The following is a 14,345-nucleotide window of genomic DNA, read 5'->3' on the forward strand; positions in this document are numbered from 1 at the left end:
TAATACGATACAAGCATCAACAGCAAGTCTGCGGTGTGAATCAGGTCCATAAATTCCCTATACGGAGTATATCATATGCTATTCGTATTCATCTCTCAAATGCGCCTTGATCCGCCGTTTCATGCAATTGCAGCAACAACGCACGTGCTGCTGCTCCGTCCCAAAATAAACAACCTAGCTCAAACATGTCGCCAAGCAAACAGTCATGAAAATGAAATGCCCTCATAATCATCCTCTCTTGTCCAACCAAATCCCCCCCCTGTCCTGTTCCGTCTTGTACTCTCACCCCTTTGCCCATGCATCATCAGACCGACCTTCCCGATGTGCCAAGAAAAATAACAACAGATTTCGCAACGCCGACGCTAAAAAGCAGAAACACAAGACAGTAATGCATCATCATTGATGAACAGATCCATTTTCACACCTAATCCCTGACGCTCTCTCCACATGTCTCATCTGTTTGTACAAGCCCATATTGTTTCTCTCCTGACCAGTAATGTGACTCTCATCTTATTTGGAGACATGAAAAAGAAAAGAAAAAGAAACACAGACTCAAAGGAGAAAGAAAGGGGGGCAAACCACCAGTACAGGGTGCCAATACACAATTTATCGCAGACGCATAAAATGGAAAGAAAGAATAAAAAAAAAGATAACTGTAAAAAAAAAAGCCAGTGTCATTTGCCTTTGCCCATCCCGTCTATGTTATGCCTTTCATGTGTGTCCTTCCTTATGCAATGCTTTGCTTGTTAAATACCAGATAATGGTGTGGTATATGCATTCCCTTGGACACTGTAGTCCCTGCATCCCATCATAAAACCAAGAAAAGAGAAAAAAAAAGAAAGGGGACGAAAAGAGAAATACAGGTTGTACTCGTGCCCACACGTCGATAGTGGGTGGGTATTTGGTTTCGCTTTTGGTTCCGTGCGCCATACTGAGAATGAAGAAAGGGAAAACCAATAATAATAAAAAATAATAAAAAAGTAACGACAAGTAAGCGCCTGGCCTTGCATAAAATGTAAGTCGTTCAAAGATGCGGCTGTTTAAAGGAACAAGTTCATAAAACAAGCATCAGCCAGGTAGGACCAGCCGTGGTCTGATGGGAATGGGAAGAAGCGGAAAAATCGTGTCCCAGCAATCTCACCATGCAAAGTGCGCCAGCACAAAGGTGAGTGTTGATTTTGTGCGAGGGACAGATGGAAGCGGAGATGTTTGTTTTTCTTAACAGGCCCTTGAAAGGCATGTCAAACCGTAGCTTGTTGTCGTCAAAAGCTATCGTATGTGCCGTATAACAATTATGTCGGCGAATATGGTGGAGGCAACTCAGTTGCTCTCAAAGCTGCGCTTCTCTATACTGCTTTTCTCTATAGTGCTCCGGGGGCTTGAGTTGCTGTTTCGCCCAAGTATGTTCAGGAGATTGAGCTTGCTGCCTCCGTCTAGAGCGGCACGGGGGACGTCGATAAACTTCTTTTCAATATCGTCAACTTCAATTTTGCAGAAGAGGCGGGAGAATAAGTATTGCTCTCCAGCGTGGTTGAGAAGGGGTAGTGTGCGATATCCGCGCTTGAGATTGGTAAGCTTGGCAGTGTAGCTAGCCATCGCGGGCTTCTCCTTGGTGCTGTTGCTGTGGTTTTCGCCGTCGCTAGCTAGCCTGACGGACCAACGAACAAAGATCAGCTCTGGGTGTTTGGTCGTAACCTTGAAGCGGAAATGGCCGTTGCTAAACATAGGGTTGAAACCATTCTCACGAATTACTTCCGTGTGGCGTAGCAGAGGCGAGTCAGGCTCATGGCTCAGCTCGAAATCCTTGTCCTTCTTGTTGCGCTTGTCGTTTGCGTGAAAGACGTCGACGTCGACGTAAAAATCCATCGACTTGTTTGCAGCCAGGTTGGCAGGCCGCATCAGCTGTTGGGCAGAGATAACGTCAATGCTAAAGGACACAACAGACCGTTCCTTTTTGCCCTGGGCAAGAGCTTCGTTGACGGCTTCGTCGTATGGAAGAACTTGAATGTCGCGAAGCTCTTGGGGTTTCAGGACATATCCAGATGAATCTGTGCCGCCCTCAAACATGGCTCGGTTAACCTGCATGCCCATGTCAAAGGTTTGCCAGTTCAAAGCGGCCATCTGAACACCGCGGCGCCAGTACGAAAGCGGGTCGAAGTTGCTAGAGTTCAATCGTGAGCCGTCTGGGTACACGCGCATAAGATATCGCATGTTGTGAAGGTTCAGCTGCATCTTCTCCTCCTTGGTGCGAGAATTCTTGGCAAAGCTGGTCTCCATAAAGGAGAAGATGTGGTTGAACTTCTTAGCCGCTGGGGCATCGAAGCCGGAGAATTTCAGGCCGGCACAGTACACTCCCAGCTTGCCCAGTACTGGAACAATGTTGTTGGATCCCTTGAACGAGCCAAGGTCGCTTCCACTGTCTGAGTCGCTATTGCTTGCCTGGCGCACTTGCACCTCGCCTTCGGCGATGGTGTTCACCCGGCCTTTGCCGCTAAGCTTGCGAGCAGAATTGCTTGGAATAAGCATGGGGCTTTGGGGAAGCGATTGAGACGTGGAAATGCTGCTGCCATCGCTGGACGGCCTTCCGAATGCGGCACTGAGGCTGCTTCCGCGTTTCCTGGTACTCAAGATATCGCCGCTCATGGGTTCTTCCTTGACCATCCGCGGTTGCTTGACCTTGATGAGGATGCGCTCCATCAACTCCGAAGGGGAAGGCAGCTTGGACGCCTCTGGGTCTAATGGCTCCGTAACAAGTCGTTCGCCAAACGTATCCGTGATGATCTTGGCCATAATAGCTTGCTGTTCAGGGTTGCAGTGGACCTCCAGGGAAATCCAGAGTGGAAACTTGGACTTGACAAACGCATATTTACTGATGGTGACCATGACCTCCTCGAAGCTAATGGCGCTAGTGAGCGTGCGACCGTGGACCACCAAGGGGTTGCCGTCGGCACCATCCCAGCAGTCGACCTCGACGCAGCGGCAGCCTCTCACAAGAGCAGCGATGTATCCTTCGATGCTAGATTGGCCCGCGACTTGCCTTCCAAGGAGGTAAGTGTTGTGTGAGCTGGAGATGAAGTACTCGTTCATGGGTCGATCAAGTGTGAATTCTTGCTGTTCATCGATAGTTGGGAGATTTTGCCGAGAGCTCAGGAATCCAATGAATGCGGTCTCCGACATGTAGCTGAGTTCTTCAGGCTTGACTTCAGTACCTGCATCGTCGTTTCTGTGCTTGCGGATATAGTATCTAAAGATACTCTCCCAGGCGGCCCGGTTCGTCACGTCCTCCTTTTGAACGTGCTCAAGGAAGTCGAGGAATTCGTTCAAGGTGAGTCCATCTTCAGGCTTCGCTGCTACACTCTGCATGAGTTGGTGAACATCCTGTCTCTGCCTCATGAGGCGGACGAATTCAAGGAATTCGGAGAAGTTGAGCTTCTCAATCCGCCGAGCATCAGCGAGTCGGAAATTGGACTGGACAGTCGCCTGAGAGCTGTAGATGTGTAAGTTCTGGCACACTCGCTTAACGCCATTGATATCAAGCTCTTCCTGGTCTTCGGAATTGTGCTTTTGCATCTCCGATTGCCAGTACTGGGCAATTGCCCTCTCATTGAAAGTCATCAAGGAAGTCATGACCTCCTGGCGGTGCTTCAGCATGTCAAATAAGAATGTGGTCCAAATCTTGTAAATTTCGACATTGTCTGCGATGAGGTGAAGGAACTTTTTCTTGGACTTGTCCGGAACGACATATGAAATGGAGAAGAGCTTCTGGCGTTCGTCAACATCTGTAATGCCAAGGTCACGAGCGTACTGCTGAATATCTGACTCGGTCCGAATCTCCTTGATCTCATCGACATGAAGAAACTTGTGGGGGCGAGCGCGATCCCACAGAAGCTTATTTGTGTCTTGATCATAGCTAAGTAGCACGACTTTGGAGCGGTTCTTCTTGGAGATCTTTTTGAGCAAAGTTCCCTGTTGTAGCTGCAATGGAATTACAGGGCCAACCATTGTGTTTGAGCCGCTGTTGATAGAGCAAGTCGTGCTGTTAGTCGGTGACCCCCGGGTTCCACCAAGGTAAGGCAACGAGATGTAGGAGCCTCGATCATCGTCCATATCAGACTCGGAATCGGTGTTGATGATGCCATGCTCGGGAGCTGTCGCATTGCTATCACTACGCATTCGCAGATAGCAGGGACCGACGCTGGTTTCGCGGCTTGAGGGAGCGGCTGAGGATTGGCGCCTTCTGTTGGAGAGTCTCGATGCTCGGCTGGATAGGCGTCGTATGATATTCCTAGAAGCAGCGGGGACGGCGTTGGTTGTGTTGTATAGAGTCGTGGCTGCTGACGTGGTGGTGGAAATAGTATTTGCCAAGGTGGTGTTGTTGCTGCTAAAGGTAGCCTCGGAGGTAGTGCTTGGACTTCCAGTCCAGCTCTGCCCGAGTGAATTGAGGCTGGTTTTTCGAGAGATGGGTTCGCCAAGGATGGATTCCGGGAGCTGAAACGCTGGGGGGACCGAGTCCTCATACTGAGGCCGCATAGACTCCGGCGAGGCCTGGATGGAGGAATTGGAGGTGAGAATGGTAGGCTCTGGAGACATGATTGGTGAGCCATGCTGGGAATTGGAGGCTCTGGAAGACGCGCTGACTGCGGACTGGGGAGCCATGGCGTGACGTTGCGCGTTGAAGTTTGTCTGAACGTGACCAGGGCTTGGACGCTGGGGGTTGTTGGATTGTGAGGGCATGGTGTTGCTGGGGCCCAATGCTAGAGGCGTAGAAGAGTGAATTGAGTCTGTGTTGCTGCTAGTCATATTCAAGTTGTATGTAAGTGAAGAGCAGGCTCATTGCAGAGGCAAGCCTCGAGGTTTCAGTAGGCGGATTGACCCTTATAAGTCTCGAGCTGTATGCATATTGTAGTATCAAATCTGGGGTGAACGGGATGCGGGGGGCGCGAGTGGTCGAACTACTAATAGTCGATCCGCAGGGGCTGCGGATGGAGCTGGTCCCCAGGCAACTTGCCAGGGGTTCAAGGAGGGAGTATGGGAAATGTACAAGTGAAGTTGTAGCTCGAGGGCAACGGTGTAGGCGAATTGGCGTCCTACACGCACAGGTCCCGCGTTTGGAGTTGCTGCAGACGCTCGTTCGGTGGGCCGTTCAAGGGTGGCTTGATCGCTCAAAATCGCTGCTAGGGAATGATGATCAGAGACCCGGTCGAGAAATGCCAGGCCGCGACAGGTGGTGAGGTGGCAGAAGCGTAGCCGTATGCAGGTGGCTCCTTTAGGGTATATGGCCCCAAACCAAATGTCTTGGAGACGCTGCACGAAGGACAGGCTCAGCGCGCGAAGCTGCGAGGCAACTGTATGATGCGACACAGCCTGCCGGTTCTTGAGGGGGGCAAGTCGGCTATTCTTGCTGGATGTAGGCCGAAAAGTGGGCGACGCTCGATGACGATTGCTGCTTGGATATTGGTGAGGAGGTCGTTGGAGTAATGCAGAGCAGAGCCGCCGACAGGTAGCGAGGACGAGGACGAGAACGAGGAGTTAAATAGGAAGCGAGCTCTGGAGTGACAAGCTGCGAAAAAAAAAGAGGCCTGTTTGTAAAGAGGCAGATCGAGGACCGGATGTAACACTCGGTGGCAAAGGCGTCTTGGAGGGTTTCGTGCGATGTCCGGGTGAATGATGACCCAATCGAGAGACGTAACGATGGGTTTGTCTGTACACAATGGCTTGGAGAGGAGAGTTCAAGTAGAACGCTTGTAATATCTGGTCGCAAGATGAGGAAGCGTCGAGTATGGAGGTTGAACACAGGAAGTGGAAGCGGCTTGAGTAAAAAATGCTGCTGGACTGTGACTCTTGGCGGGGGTGTACAGGTAGCTTTGGCAGTACCTTAGTATAGAAGCCTGTGAGGGCGTGGCCGGGCTGGGGGGGAGTGTACATTACTGCTGCTGGGAGCTAGCTAGCACGGTTTTTTTTTTCTAGTCTCTCTTTTTTTTTTCTTTGACTTTCTTTCCCTACCCCCTCCCCCCTTAGGCGCTGCTGGGTACCTCTGCTAACATCCATCAGAAGGTCGGGAAATTTGCAGCAGTACAAGCTCTAATTTTCGAAGCCGCCGCGGCATGGCCCTTGGCTGCTTGTGCCAACCAAGCATCAGTGCTTGAGACAGGAGAGACAAGGATTGCAGTGACGGCGCAGTCAATCCGATGCCAGAGTCCGTCTATCACGTCAAGTAAAGACGTCAGAGGGTCAAAGTGAGGCGGCAATGACCCTTGCAATGCAATTTCCAGTGCTGAGGCCAGTGGGAGCTCGCCCTTTGACCATTAGATGTGACCATCTCACTTGTCCATGCGAGTTGTACTTGTATACTCGTATGAGCCAAAGACCCCAAAGGGGGCCAAAATATGTATACTACCTAGTAGTCCACTAAAAACCGACGGGTTACAAAGTCTTGGTATGCCACAGACCAATGGATCGACCTGGAAAATATGAAAGTTTGCACAGGGAGAGCCAAGAGTTTGTTTGAAGCGACCTGCTAGAGGTAGTATCACGAATCGAAAGGCCAGAGGGAAAGATGGGGAAGACGGGAAGAGACAAGCCAGAACACACACAAGAGAATGGGAAAAAAAAAAAACCATTAAGAAAATAAAATAATAAAACAAATAATAATAATAAAACAACCATCCATCTGTTATGCCTTTCTTGTATCTAGCTCCTCGAGGGGCGTCGGTTTAACACTACTACTGTCCGGCAAGCAAGGGGGAGGCGAAAAGATACAAGTCTGCTCTGTTTCTGCCAAGAGATTAGGCCAGAATCCAAGCATGAGCATGTCCAGGGCCAGCCAGTTATGACGCGGATGTGTCGGGGGAGGGGGTGCCTGTAGAGGCGTAGAGGTCCGCGCCATACGAGCCCAGAGGTAGCAGAGGTACCTCGCCCAGCGCAAGTACCTCAAGTACCAGCCGTCTCTGGGTACCTCGCCATGTGTCCAGCCCTTCTGGCCGTCAATTTCTCAATTGCGGAATTGTGGTCGACTTTTTTTTCTTACCCACCCCGCGCTTTGGCATGGGGGTTTATGCACTAAGCTGCTGCTACTGCCTCGAGCAGCATTGCATCCCTCTAGAGACATTGGTAACTCCGTAGGCTCGCAGCTTTTGCAGCGCTGCTCTATTCCCGCCGTTACTAATCATGTTTGAGCCGGTGCTGGAATTTTCCGTACATGGCAAAGGGGGATAAAAAAAGAAAAACAGGGCAGCGCATTATCAAATCAAAACGCAGCTGCTCCTTGTGGCAGAACCTGCCGGGATGCCGGTGGCGATAGGCGGCCAATGTGTTGTAATAAGAAACCATCTGGAATAAGCCCGGACTCAGAGTTGGGCACTCAGGCATACAACATCCATGGGAATTGGAGAAATCCGCATCTCTCCTGATCATCATGCCGTTGCCAAAAAGTACCGTACTTTGTCGGTGGCATTCAGTCTCGATGACGATCGCCGGCTGTTAGTCGGATCCCTAATAATGGATGGGCTTGGGCGAACGAATCACATACTGCACTTGTTCCAGCAATTCTGGAGTGAGTACATCAAGACGTCAGATGCACAGCGGCCAGGCGACTCATGTAGCCTGCTAGTGTGCTGTTACACGTATCATTGCGTGCGCTATCTAGTCTACGTCTATCAAGTGAGAGAATGCATCGACATTTTCGTCTGTCTATCCTAGTTTCACCTCGACGCAGTGTGCTCGCAGGTGAGGCATGTCAGCCAAATGTGCTACGTCTAGTCTCTCAACTACGAATGTACCTAGCTTAGGCTTGCTCAACCCTATTAGACGGCGTCCGTGCAACATGTCAACTCTTGAGCCTCTAACTCGTCACATCCACTTGGACTCGGACCCCAAATTTGTTCCTCATGATGGTGATCCTCGGCTGTGCTTCAGCAAAACTTCATCGCCGTGATGCTTCATTGGCTCAATGCTGCTCTTTTGCCGGCGCAGCTGATCACTGTTTCGTGCTGCCACGTCAGGACAACCAGCGATGGCCGGAAGACGGAGGTGTTGGGTTTAAGACGCCCCCGAGCCGGTCAAGCTGCGCTGCACACCGGATCACGAACTGAGACCACGGACGCTCATTATTTCACCATCCATGGTCCTGTATCCGTTGTTCGAGACACAAAAAAAGTCAAGCTCAGGCTCCAGGACGGCTGCGATGTCGGGCATTTCCGGGGGGCCTTGCTCTATCGGCTTCGCGAAGCTTGGGCTTGTACTACGTGGAGGGACAAACCAAACAAACGGCTGTGATTTTAAGGTGCTGATCCCTCTCATTGCGTAGTGATCACGTTGCGCACCTTAGGGCGAATGATAACGGCGCAACAGTCTCTTCCCCCTTCCATTCTGTCTTTCCGAAGCGCCATTGTGTTCCTTACCCCCCCGTGAAGATGAAACGACACAGTCGGCCAACGAGACAGCAGAGATCGGCAAGATGAGCAGCTTAGCCCTTGGGGCTTTTGCTGTTGGCCTGCGGGAACCCTTCTGCACGAAGCCCACGAGGACCATTTCGGGGAAAATGTGAGAAAAGGAAGAGAAAATTAGAGCGGCAGAGGAGGGGCATGAGTTCGTTCTGATGTCGCAGCTACGACCGTTATGGCCTTGGTGCAACGAGTAGTGCCAGTTTGAGGCTGCGGATACGAAGCAGCTGGGCTAGGCACCGTAATCCAAACACCACGACGCGGCAAGTCCTCTGCTGCTTTGGGCAAATGGCAGAGGCCAACAGGACAGGGCCGGACGACTCCATTCTGCTTGATCAAGTGATACTGGGCAGGCTTCACTGCCAAGACCGTTCTATGAGCCGAAAGGCCGCCTGGGCTTCCCCGCCATCCAAGCCCTAGCCCCGAACGGAACGCTTTCATCAGCATCTCGGCCAGTCGGAGATGCCATGTTGGCGGATGGGCCTCCGCAAGTACGGTACGAATATTATGTGCGTGATGCATTTGCCTCGACGTCGTACTGGAGTCGTTGGGCTAGCTGCGTGTCTAGTGCGAGCCGTGTGTCGAACCCCGTCGCTCAACAAGTGGATGATGATTATCTTTGGGCTACGGTGCTCGATAACCTCTGTCTCACCTTGTTGGCTACCCAATACCACCTACCTTTACTTTACTTTACCTTACCTTACCCTTCCACGACTCTGCGTCTGCCTCTGACACTGACACTTACATGCCGTTACACAAGGCCACGCTGCAGATGAGATTGCCCGCACGTCCCGTCAACGCTAGCAGGTAAGGTCAGGTACTTGTATGTATGCGGACAGTAGCAGACGCCCAAGCAAGGCTTCGTATTTGAGCATCTAATATGGACGGAGCAACAAGAGGCACGCCTTTCTGACGGGGCAGCCCAGCCGCTGACTCTGGCCGCCGGCGGCTTGACGGGTAAATTGGCATCGAGAGAGAATCCCACGAACACGCGGCCTCCTCCTCGCCGTCTTGCACGATACATGATACATGATGCAGTACATGATACATGAAATAGCGCCAGCTGAGCTGTATCCCTCACCTGCCTGCAGAAGGACGAGGCTTGGAGGCATGGATCAGTGGCCACAGGCACCTCTTCCGGGAACGCATGCAGCTGAGATGTGAATCGGGCGCACCCAAGTAGCATCATCGTATTGGTACAAGACAAGATACTTCCCATGTTGGCATATCGACTAAGGGACGGCATGAGGCGCAAGTACGAGTATGCATACGTACGACCTGCATTGGCATTTGGTGCTAGTGTAAGGGTAATTGCACAGGCATCGGATGCCAAATAGGAAGCTGTGCTTTAAGTCTTCGACACACGCATGCTTCGGTGACTGACATTGGATCATGAGCGCAGCCTTGGTTACACGATGAGCTGTGCGGTGCCGGTCCCGGAGGTGGTTTCAAAGTGTCTTACTGTCTGCCTTCTCGCACGGGAGGTAAGGCGTCAACTTACGGGAGACGATGAGATCATCGTTTGCTTATTTTTTTTCCTTTCACATTTTTATCATTTCAATTTAAACCCACAGGGCAAGGAAGAAAAAAAATTGCAAAGAGGAGTCCAACCCTCGCTCAGTCTCCGGCGGTCTGGTTGGGGGTGTCGTTAAATGGTCCCGCATGGCAAGATTTAAGGTAGGATAGGCGGGTGCTACCTTCTGAGAGCTCCCGTCAAGAGCTCTCTTATCCTCTCGGTCGGGTACCTGTACCACCACACCCATATCGTTTGACGCATGCGGTGCAAGTGCGGTACGTACTGTACTGTTACTCGTATCGCATGCCTTATTCCGTAACATTTGAACGGAAACCATAAACAAAATGGCGTCACTCTCTCCATCAAATGCTCTTTCCTCTTCCCCGCCAGTACATGTACACGTCCGTAGGCGCTGCATTGGCAGGTTGCCAGGTACGTGGCCGGTACAAACGAAGCGCTGCACTGCCTGGCCGCACGACTCCAAACGGACCAGACGAGAAGCAGAAGCAGCCGTACCCAAGCTCACCTCTTTGCACCCATGGCCTGTCTCTGCAGCCTTGTGAAAGGCCATGCTGCTCATTCATTGCCCAGACGTAGCAATCCTGCAGAGACGTTGGCGAATCGCATCCATGCTGCTGAGCGGTCAAGAGCGTCACCTGAGCCGTCCAGATAGGGCTTGTGGTTGACCATGCCAGCCGCAATCAGCAACGGCCGGCTCGCTCACTGAGTCACCGAAAAAAATCCAACGGGGGACGGAATACGGTTCTATTTGCGGAAGCCATGCCTAGGTACAGTAGTTCTGCTACTAGGCCATTCATTACGTTGGCATTGGTTCTTTTTGAAAGGGAACACGGAAGAAAAAAAAAACTTCTTTTCCCCATTGGATGGCCTTCCCCTGCAAGACTGCAGCGACTAATTCAAGCAACGACCAAGTATCCAGAAGGTACCACTGCTCTGCACGACAGATCAGATACAGGCAAAGTACCGGCCAACCGGGGGGCTCACTTGCCCTGCCCTTCTTGCCAAACAGCCGCTTAGACCATGACCTGCCTTTTCTCTCCTACAACAGGCAAGCATCGTGGGATTTGTCGCAGCGCTTCGGGCGGACGAGGCCTCAGACACCCATGCACGCCCAACTGCGGGGTCTGGCGTCTATCCTCATAAGAGTCATCGAGGCAAGACAATCGCCTTTAATTTCACCGACTTTTAAACACCGGCACATCGCGTCATGAGGCCATGATGATCGGGGTCTGGGTTCTGGGTTCACCAGCTTGGCGGCGCGACAGGACAGAGTGCCCGGTCGGACGAGACACAAACCTCCGAGAGTCACGTAATTCGCCATCCAGACAGCGCCTATCAGATGCGGTGAACGGCGAGCGCACGTTTTCCCTCTGAGATGCCCAGGTTGCCAGGTCTGGGCTGCACAGCGGAATAGCCAATCAGTGATATCGCCAGCCCCAGAGACAAGGCGTCTAAAGGCACAGGACACAAAAGGCACAACCCGACTAGCTGGGCCATGGGCTGCCGCCTCTAGGGTTCTGTTTCATGCTGCAATCCGGAGGCAGCATGACGTCTCTACCCTGAATCTGCCCAATCGGCTGCTAATGCGCAGCCTTTACTAGCCCAACTGGGGATCTGCTTGAGTTGGAGACGACTGTCACGCCGAAACGGATGGAGCAGTGCTCCAGGGCCTGTTCTCGAATCATTCTTCGCCTCGGGCGCTGTAAGGGAATGTTTTCCCCTGACCCTGGACTGCCGTGCCGTTATTGCTGCTACATGCCATCACTTGAAGCAGCTCATCGGGTACTGATGCCTTCGACAACGGCCCAGGGGAAGTATTCCGGGATCACCAAGTTGGCCTCGCTGGCAATGCTATTGGTGCTTGGGCATGAACTGTGACGTAAAGTGACTGGCACCACCGTCTTCGGGTCCAGAATCCACGAGTCACCCAGCACATACTTGTATCGTATTGGTACAATTTGCGCGGGAGAGAATGCTCTGCGGCATGGCAAACGCTCAATCTTACCGGCCGCTAGCAATACTTTTCTGGCATCCTCTCTCCAAGTTTTCTCTTGTCAGGCTCCAATGGAATATTCTGGTTAAAGCTCCTCTTGTTCCCGGAACCTAGTTTGCCGTGTGATCCTTAGTGCATATGAGCCCGTCAGACCTTGGCGGCCATATAAACAGCCATTTAGAGAAATCCAACCCCCCTGGTCTCCGATATTGTTAATCACAACTACCAAAAGTCAAATGTTTTCAACGGAAAGTGAAAGAGAGAAGAAGTCCTTTCGCTGGGTAGAGGTAGACGAGGTGGGCAATCCAACGAAAAAGGCTAGAGTTCAGGGGGGCTAACTACTCGCATCTCTAACCTTTGACTAAGGGATGCCATGCATGCAGCCAAACAGGGCAGAAGGGCACGCTTCGCATGTTAATGCCAAAACAAATTTTATCATCACATTCATGTTCACACTCTCCTGTTACTCTTTTGCTTTTCCCCTCGTGCGCAAGGCCGACATTCCCGAGTTACTCTACTGGCCCCTCTTATTCCCTTCCTGCCGCCCTCCTTTTGCCGTCTTGGCCCTCGAGCTGATCGTATTGGCACGAAGTGCCTAGCGGTTTAAGTTCAAAAAGCAGCCGCCAAGAGGTTGCAACGAGAACGACAGCAAATCAACATGTGCTCTCAGCTTCGACTTGGCTCGGCTGCATCGGATATATCTCAATTGAGTCTAGATCAGCAGGGTCAGGGAGCCGGAGAAGCAAGGGAGTGAGCTCCTCTCAGTCTTGAGTTGCACAAATTGGTCGCTCTTGTTGGCCGCAAACACAAGTCATCAGTTTTTGAGAACACTGTAATGATCTCAACATCTGATGGTTCTCAGGACAAAGATTTTGCTCAACACTTACCCTATTCCGTGACAGGATGGAAAGACTCAGCTGGTATTATGCAAGCGGAACTGGTCTTTCCCCGCCCAACTCAAGCTGCACACACATACACAGACACACACACATATATATACATGAGAGACAAGGGGGAAGAAAGCATACAAAACGGCACCAAGTGAAGAACACTTTTCCGAGGATACCAATCGAATCATGCCATCAGGGTGTGACATCCACAAGACCACCCTAGTCAGCGTGGATAAATCGCACAAGTAATGCTTCTGTTGCCATCAGCCGCTCCGTCAAGAAACGCGAACTCCTTCCACGAACCTCTTGATTTCCAACACAGTTGGCTTGTCGATAGCTGAGGCAAAAGATCCATGGATTCAGCCTCACGTTAGCAACATCAAACAGCCTAGCGGCATAATCCCATCCCCTGCCACGTCTGATGCAGAGCATCCTCACCGTTGCAACACACCTCCTGCATTATACACTGAATCCTACCCGCCTTCAAAATGCACAAGCCTGCATGCCACCAAACCTGGGCTTCAATTAAATGCTAAATCATGCATCTCCATCCCCGGCGACATACGGTGCAATGAGCGAAGACCGAAGCTCCGCCTGAAGGCCGGTCATTTCCCATGCACTTCAAGCTCTGTGCATATACGGGACGATGACCAGTCGAGCTGTTGTTTGCGCGCAAAGGGGCCAGCTGGACGGGAGTAACTACGCATTGCTACCAACACCATCATTGCCTGAGAGAGAGCGCTCATAGAGCTACAACCCGGGTCACTACCCCTTGCCCACAACACATCGCCTGTACGTGCTCTATAAGAATGATTTCCGATGGCCAAGCAGTCATCTTGGACGTCATCGAGCTAGCATACACGGGGCTGCAGGATCGCATGTCCGCTGCTGCAATGGCGTTTACCAGTCGCGATCAATATATGCTGAGTAATGGTAACGGGTCGGCTTGCGGTCCCTGACGTGACGGGATGGATGCTGCGTGAGCTGGTGCAGCGATGCGGTTGGGTCGCTTAGTACTCAACGAAGAAGCCTCATCCATTTGGGCGGGATTGATGCGGGGGAGGCTTGAGTCTTGTCCTTGCCGAGGACAATCACCCGCGTCGGATCGTCTTCAATCATACCTTATCTGCCGATAAGAGCTGGTGTTTGTGTTGCTACAACCCTGGCCTGCTTGCAAGGATCATTACGCGATTCGAGAGCGTGGAGTTGCCGTCGCTGGCGGCACTCGCGGGAACGAAGTGGTGTGGGTTCATGTAGGTCTCATGTCCTCAGGAGACTGCTGTCGTGGCTCACTCTCGGTGGCCTTGCTCTACCGATTGTCGTTGCTACGGGGGTTTTCGGGAACCGACTCGGCCTCAATTGCACCCATCGGTACAGCTGCCCAGCAGAGAACATGATCCGCGATGTTACAACAGACGTCTGTTCGTCCGGTCTGGGAGTTCAGCTTGATCAACGGACTCAAAGCACCACCACTCGCTATGGGC

At 51.8% G+C, this 14,345-nt stretch overlaps 4 protein-coding genes across 4 annotated transcripts; 1 reads left to right on the forward strand and 3 right to left on the reverse strand.

The window, feature by feature from the left end:
* Positions 1-1,320: 1,320 nt before the first annotated feature.
* On the reverse strand, positions 1,321-4,734 carry M431DRAFT_77612 (hypothetical protein; the record flags this gene model as incomplete). Its single annotated transcript, XM_024922595.1, has 2 exons — positions 1,321-4,237; positions 4,340-4,734. 2 exons carry the CDS (start codon positions 4,732-4,734, stop codon positions 1,321-1,323), a joined length of 3,312 nt encoding a protein of 1,103 aa, XP_024777489.1.
* A 2,896-nt stretch (positions 4,735-7,630) lies between these two features.
* On the forward strand, positions 7,631-8,630 carry M431DRAFT_505377 (hypothetical protein). The gene has a single exon (XM_024918633.1). The coding sequence runs from the start codon at positions 7,933-7,935 to the stop codon at positions 8,272-8,274; it is 342 nt and encodes a 113-aa protein (XP_024777490.1). The 5' UTR covers positions 7,631-7,932; the 3' UTR covers positions 8,275-8,630.
* A 447-nt stretch (positions 8,631-9,077) lies between these two features.
* M431DRAFT_350643 (hypothetical protein) lies at positions 9,078-9,845 on the reverse strand. Its single transcript, XM_024914476.1, has one exon. It carries the CDS (start codon positions 9,685-9,687, stop codon positions 9,193-9,195), a length of 495 nt encoding a protein of 164 aa, XP_024777491.1. The 5' UTR covers positions 9,688-9,845; the 3' UTR covers positions 9,078-9,192.
* Positions 9,846-10,003: 158 nt separating this feature from the next.
* Positions 10,004-10,528, reverse strand: M431DRAFT_479373 (hypothetical protein; the record flags this gene model as incomplete). The annotated part of the gene is made up of 1 exon (XM_024915760.1): positions 10,004-10,528. One exon carries the CDS (start codon positions 10,526-10,528, stop codon positions 10,004-10,006), a length of 525 nt encoding a protein of 174 aa, XP_024777492.1.
* Between the last annotated feature and the right edge of the window lie 3,817 nt (positions 10,529-14,345).

The sequence above is a fragment of the Trichoderma harzianum genome, assembly GCF_003025095.1.
Source record: "Trichoderma harzianum CBS 226.95 unplaced genomic scaffold M431scaffold_3, whole genome shotgun sequence".
Taxonomy (NCBI): Eukaryota; Fungi; Ascomycota; class Sordariomycetes; order Hypocreales; family Hypocreaceae; genus Trichoderma; species Trichoderma harzianum.

Excerpts from the sequence above, each read along its gene's own strand:
- M431DRAFT_350643 (XM_024914476.1), bottom strand. The coding sequence starts at position 9,687 with ATGCCGTCCCTTAGTCGATATGCCAACATGGGAAGTATCTTGTCTTGT.
- M431DRAFT_505377 (XM_024918633.1), top strand. The coding sequence starts at position 7,933 with ATGCTTCATTGGCTCAATGCTGCTCTTTTGCCGGCGCAGCTGATCACT.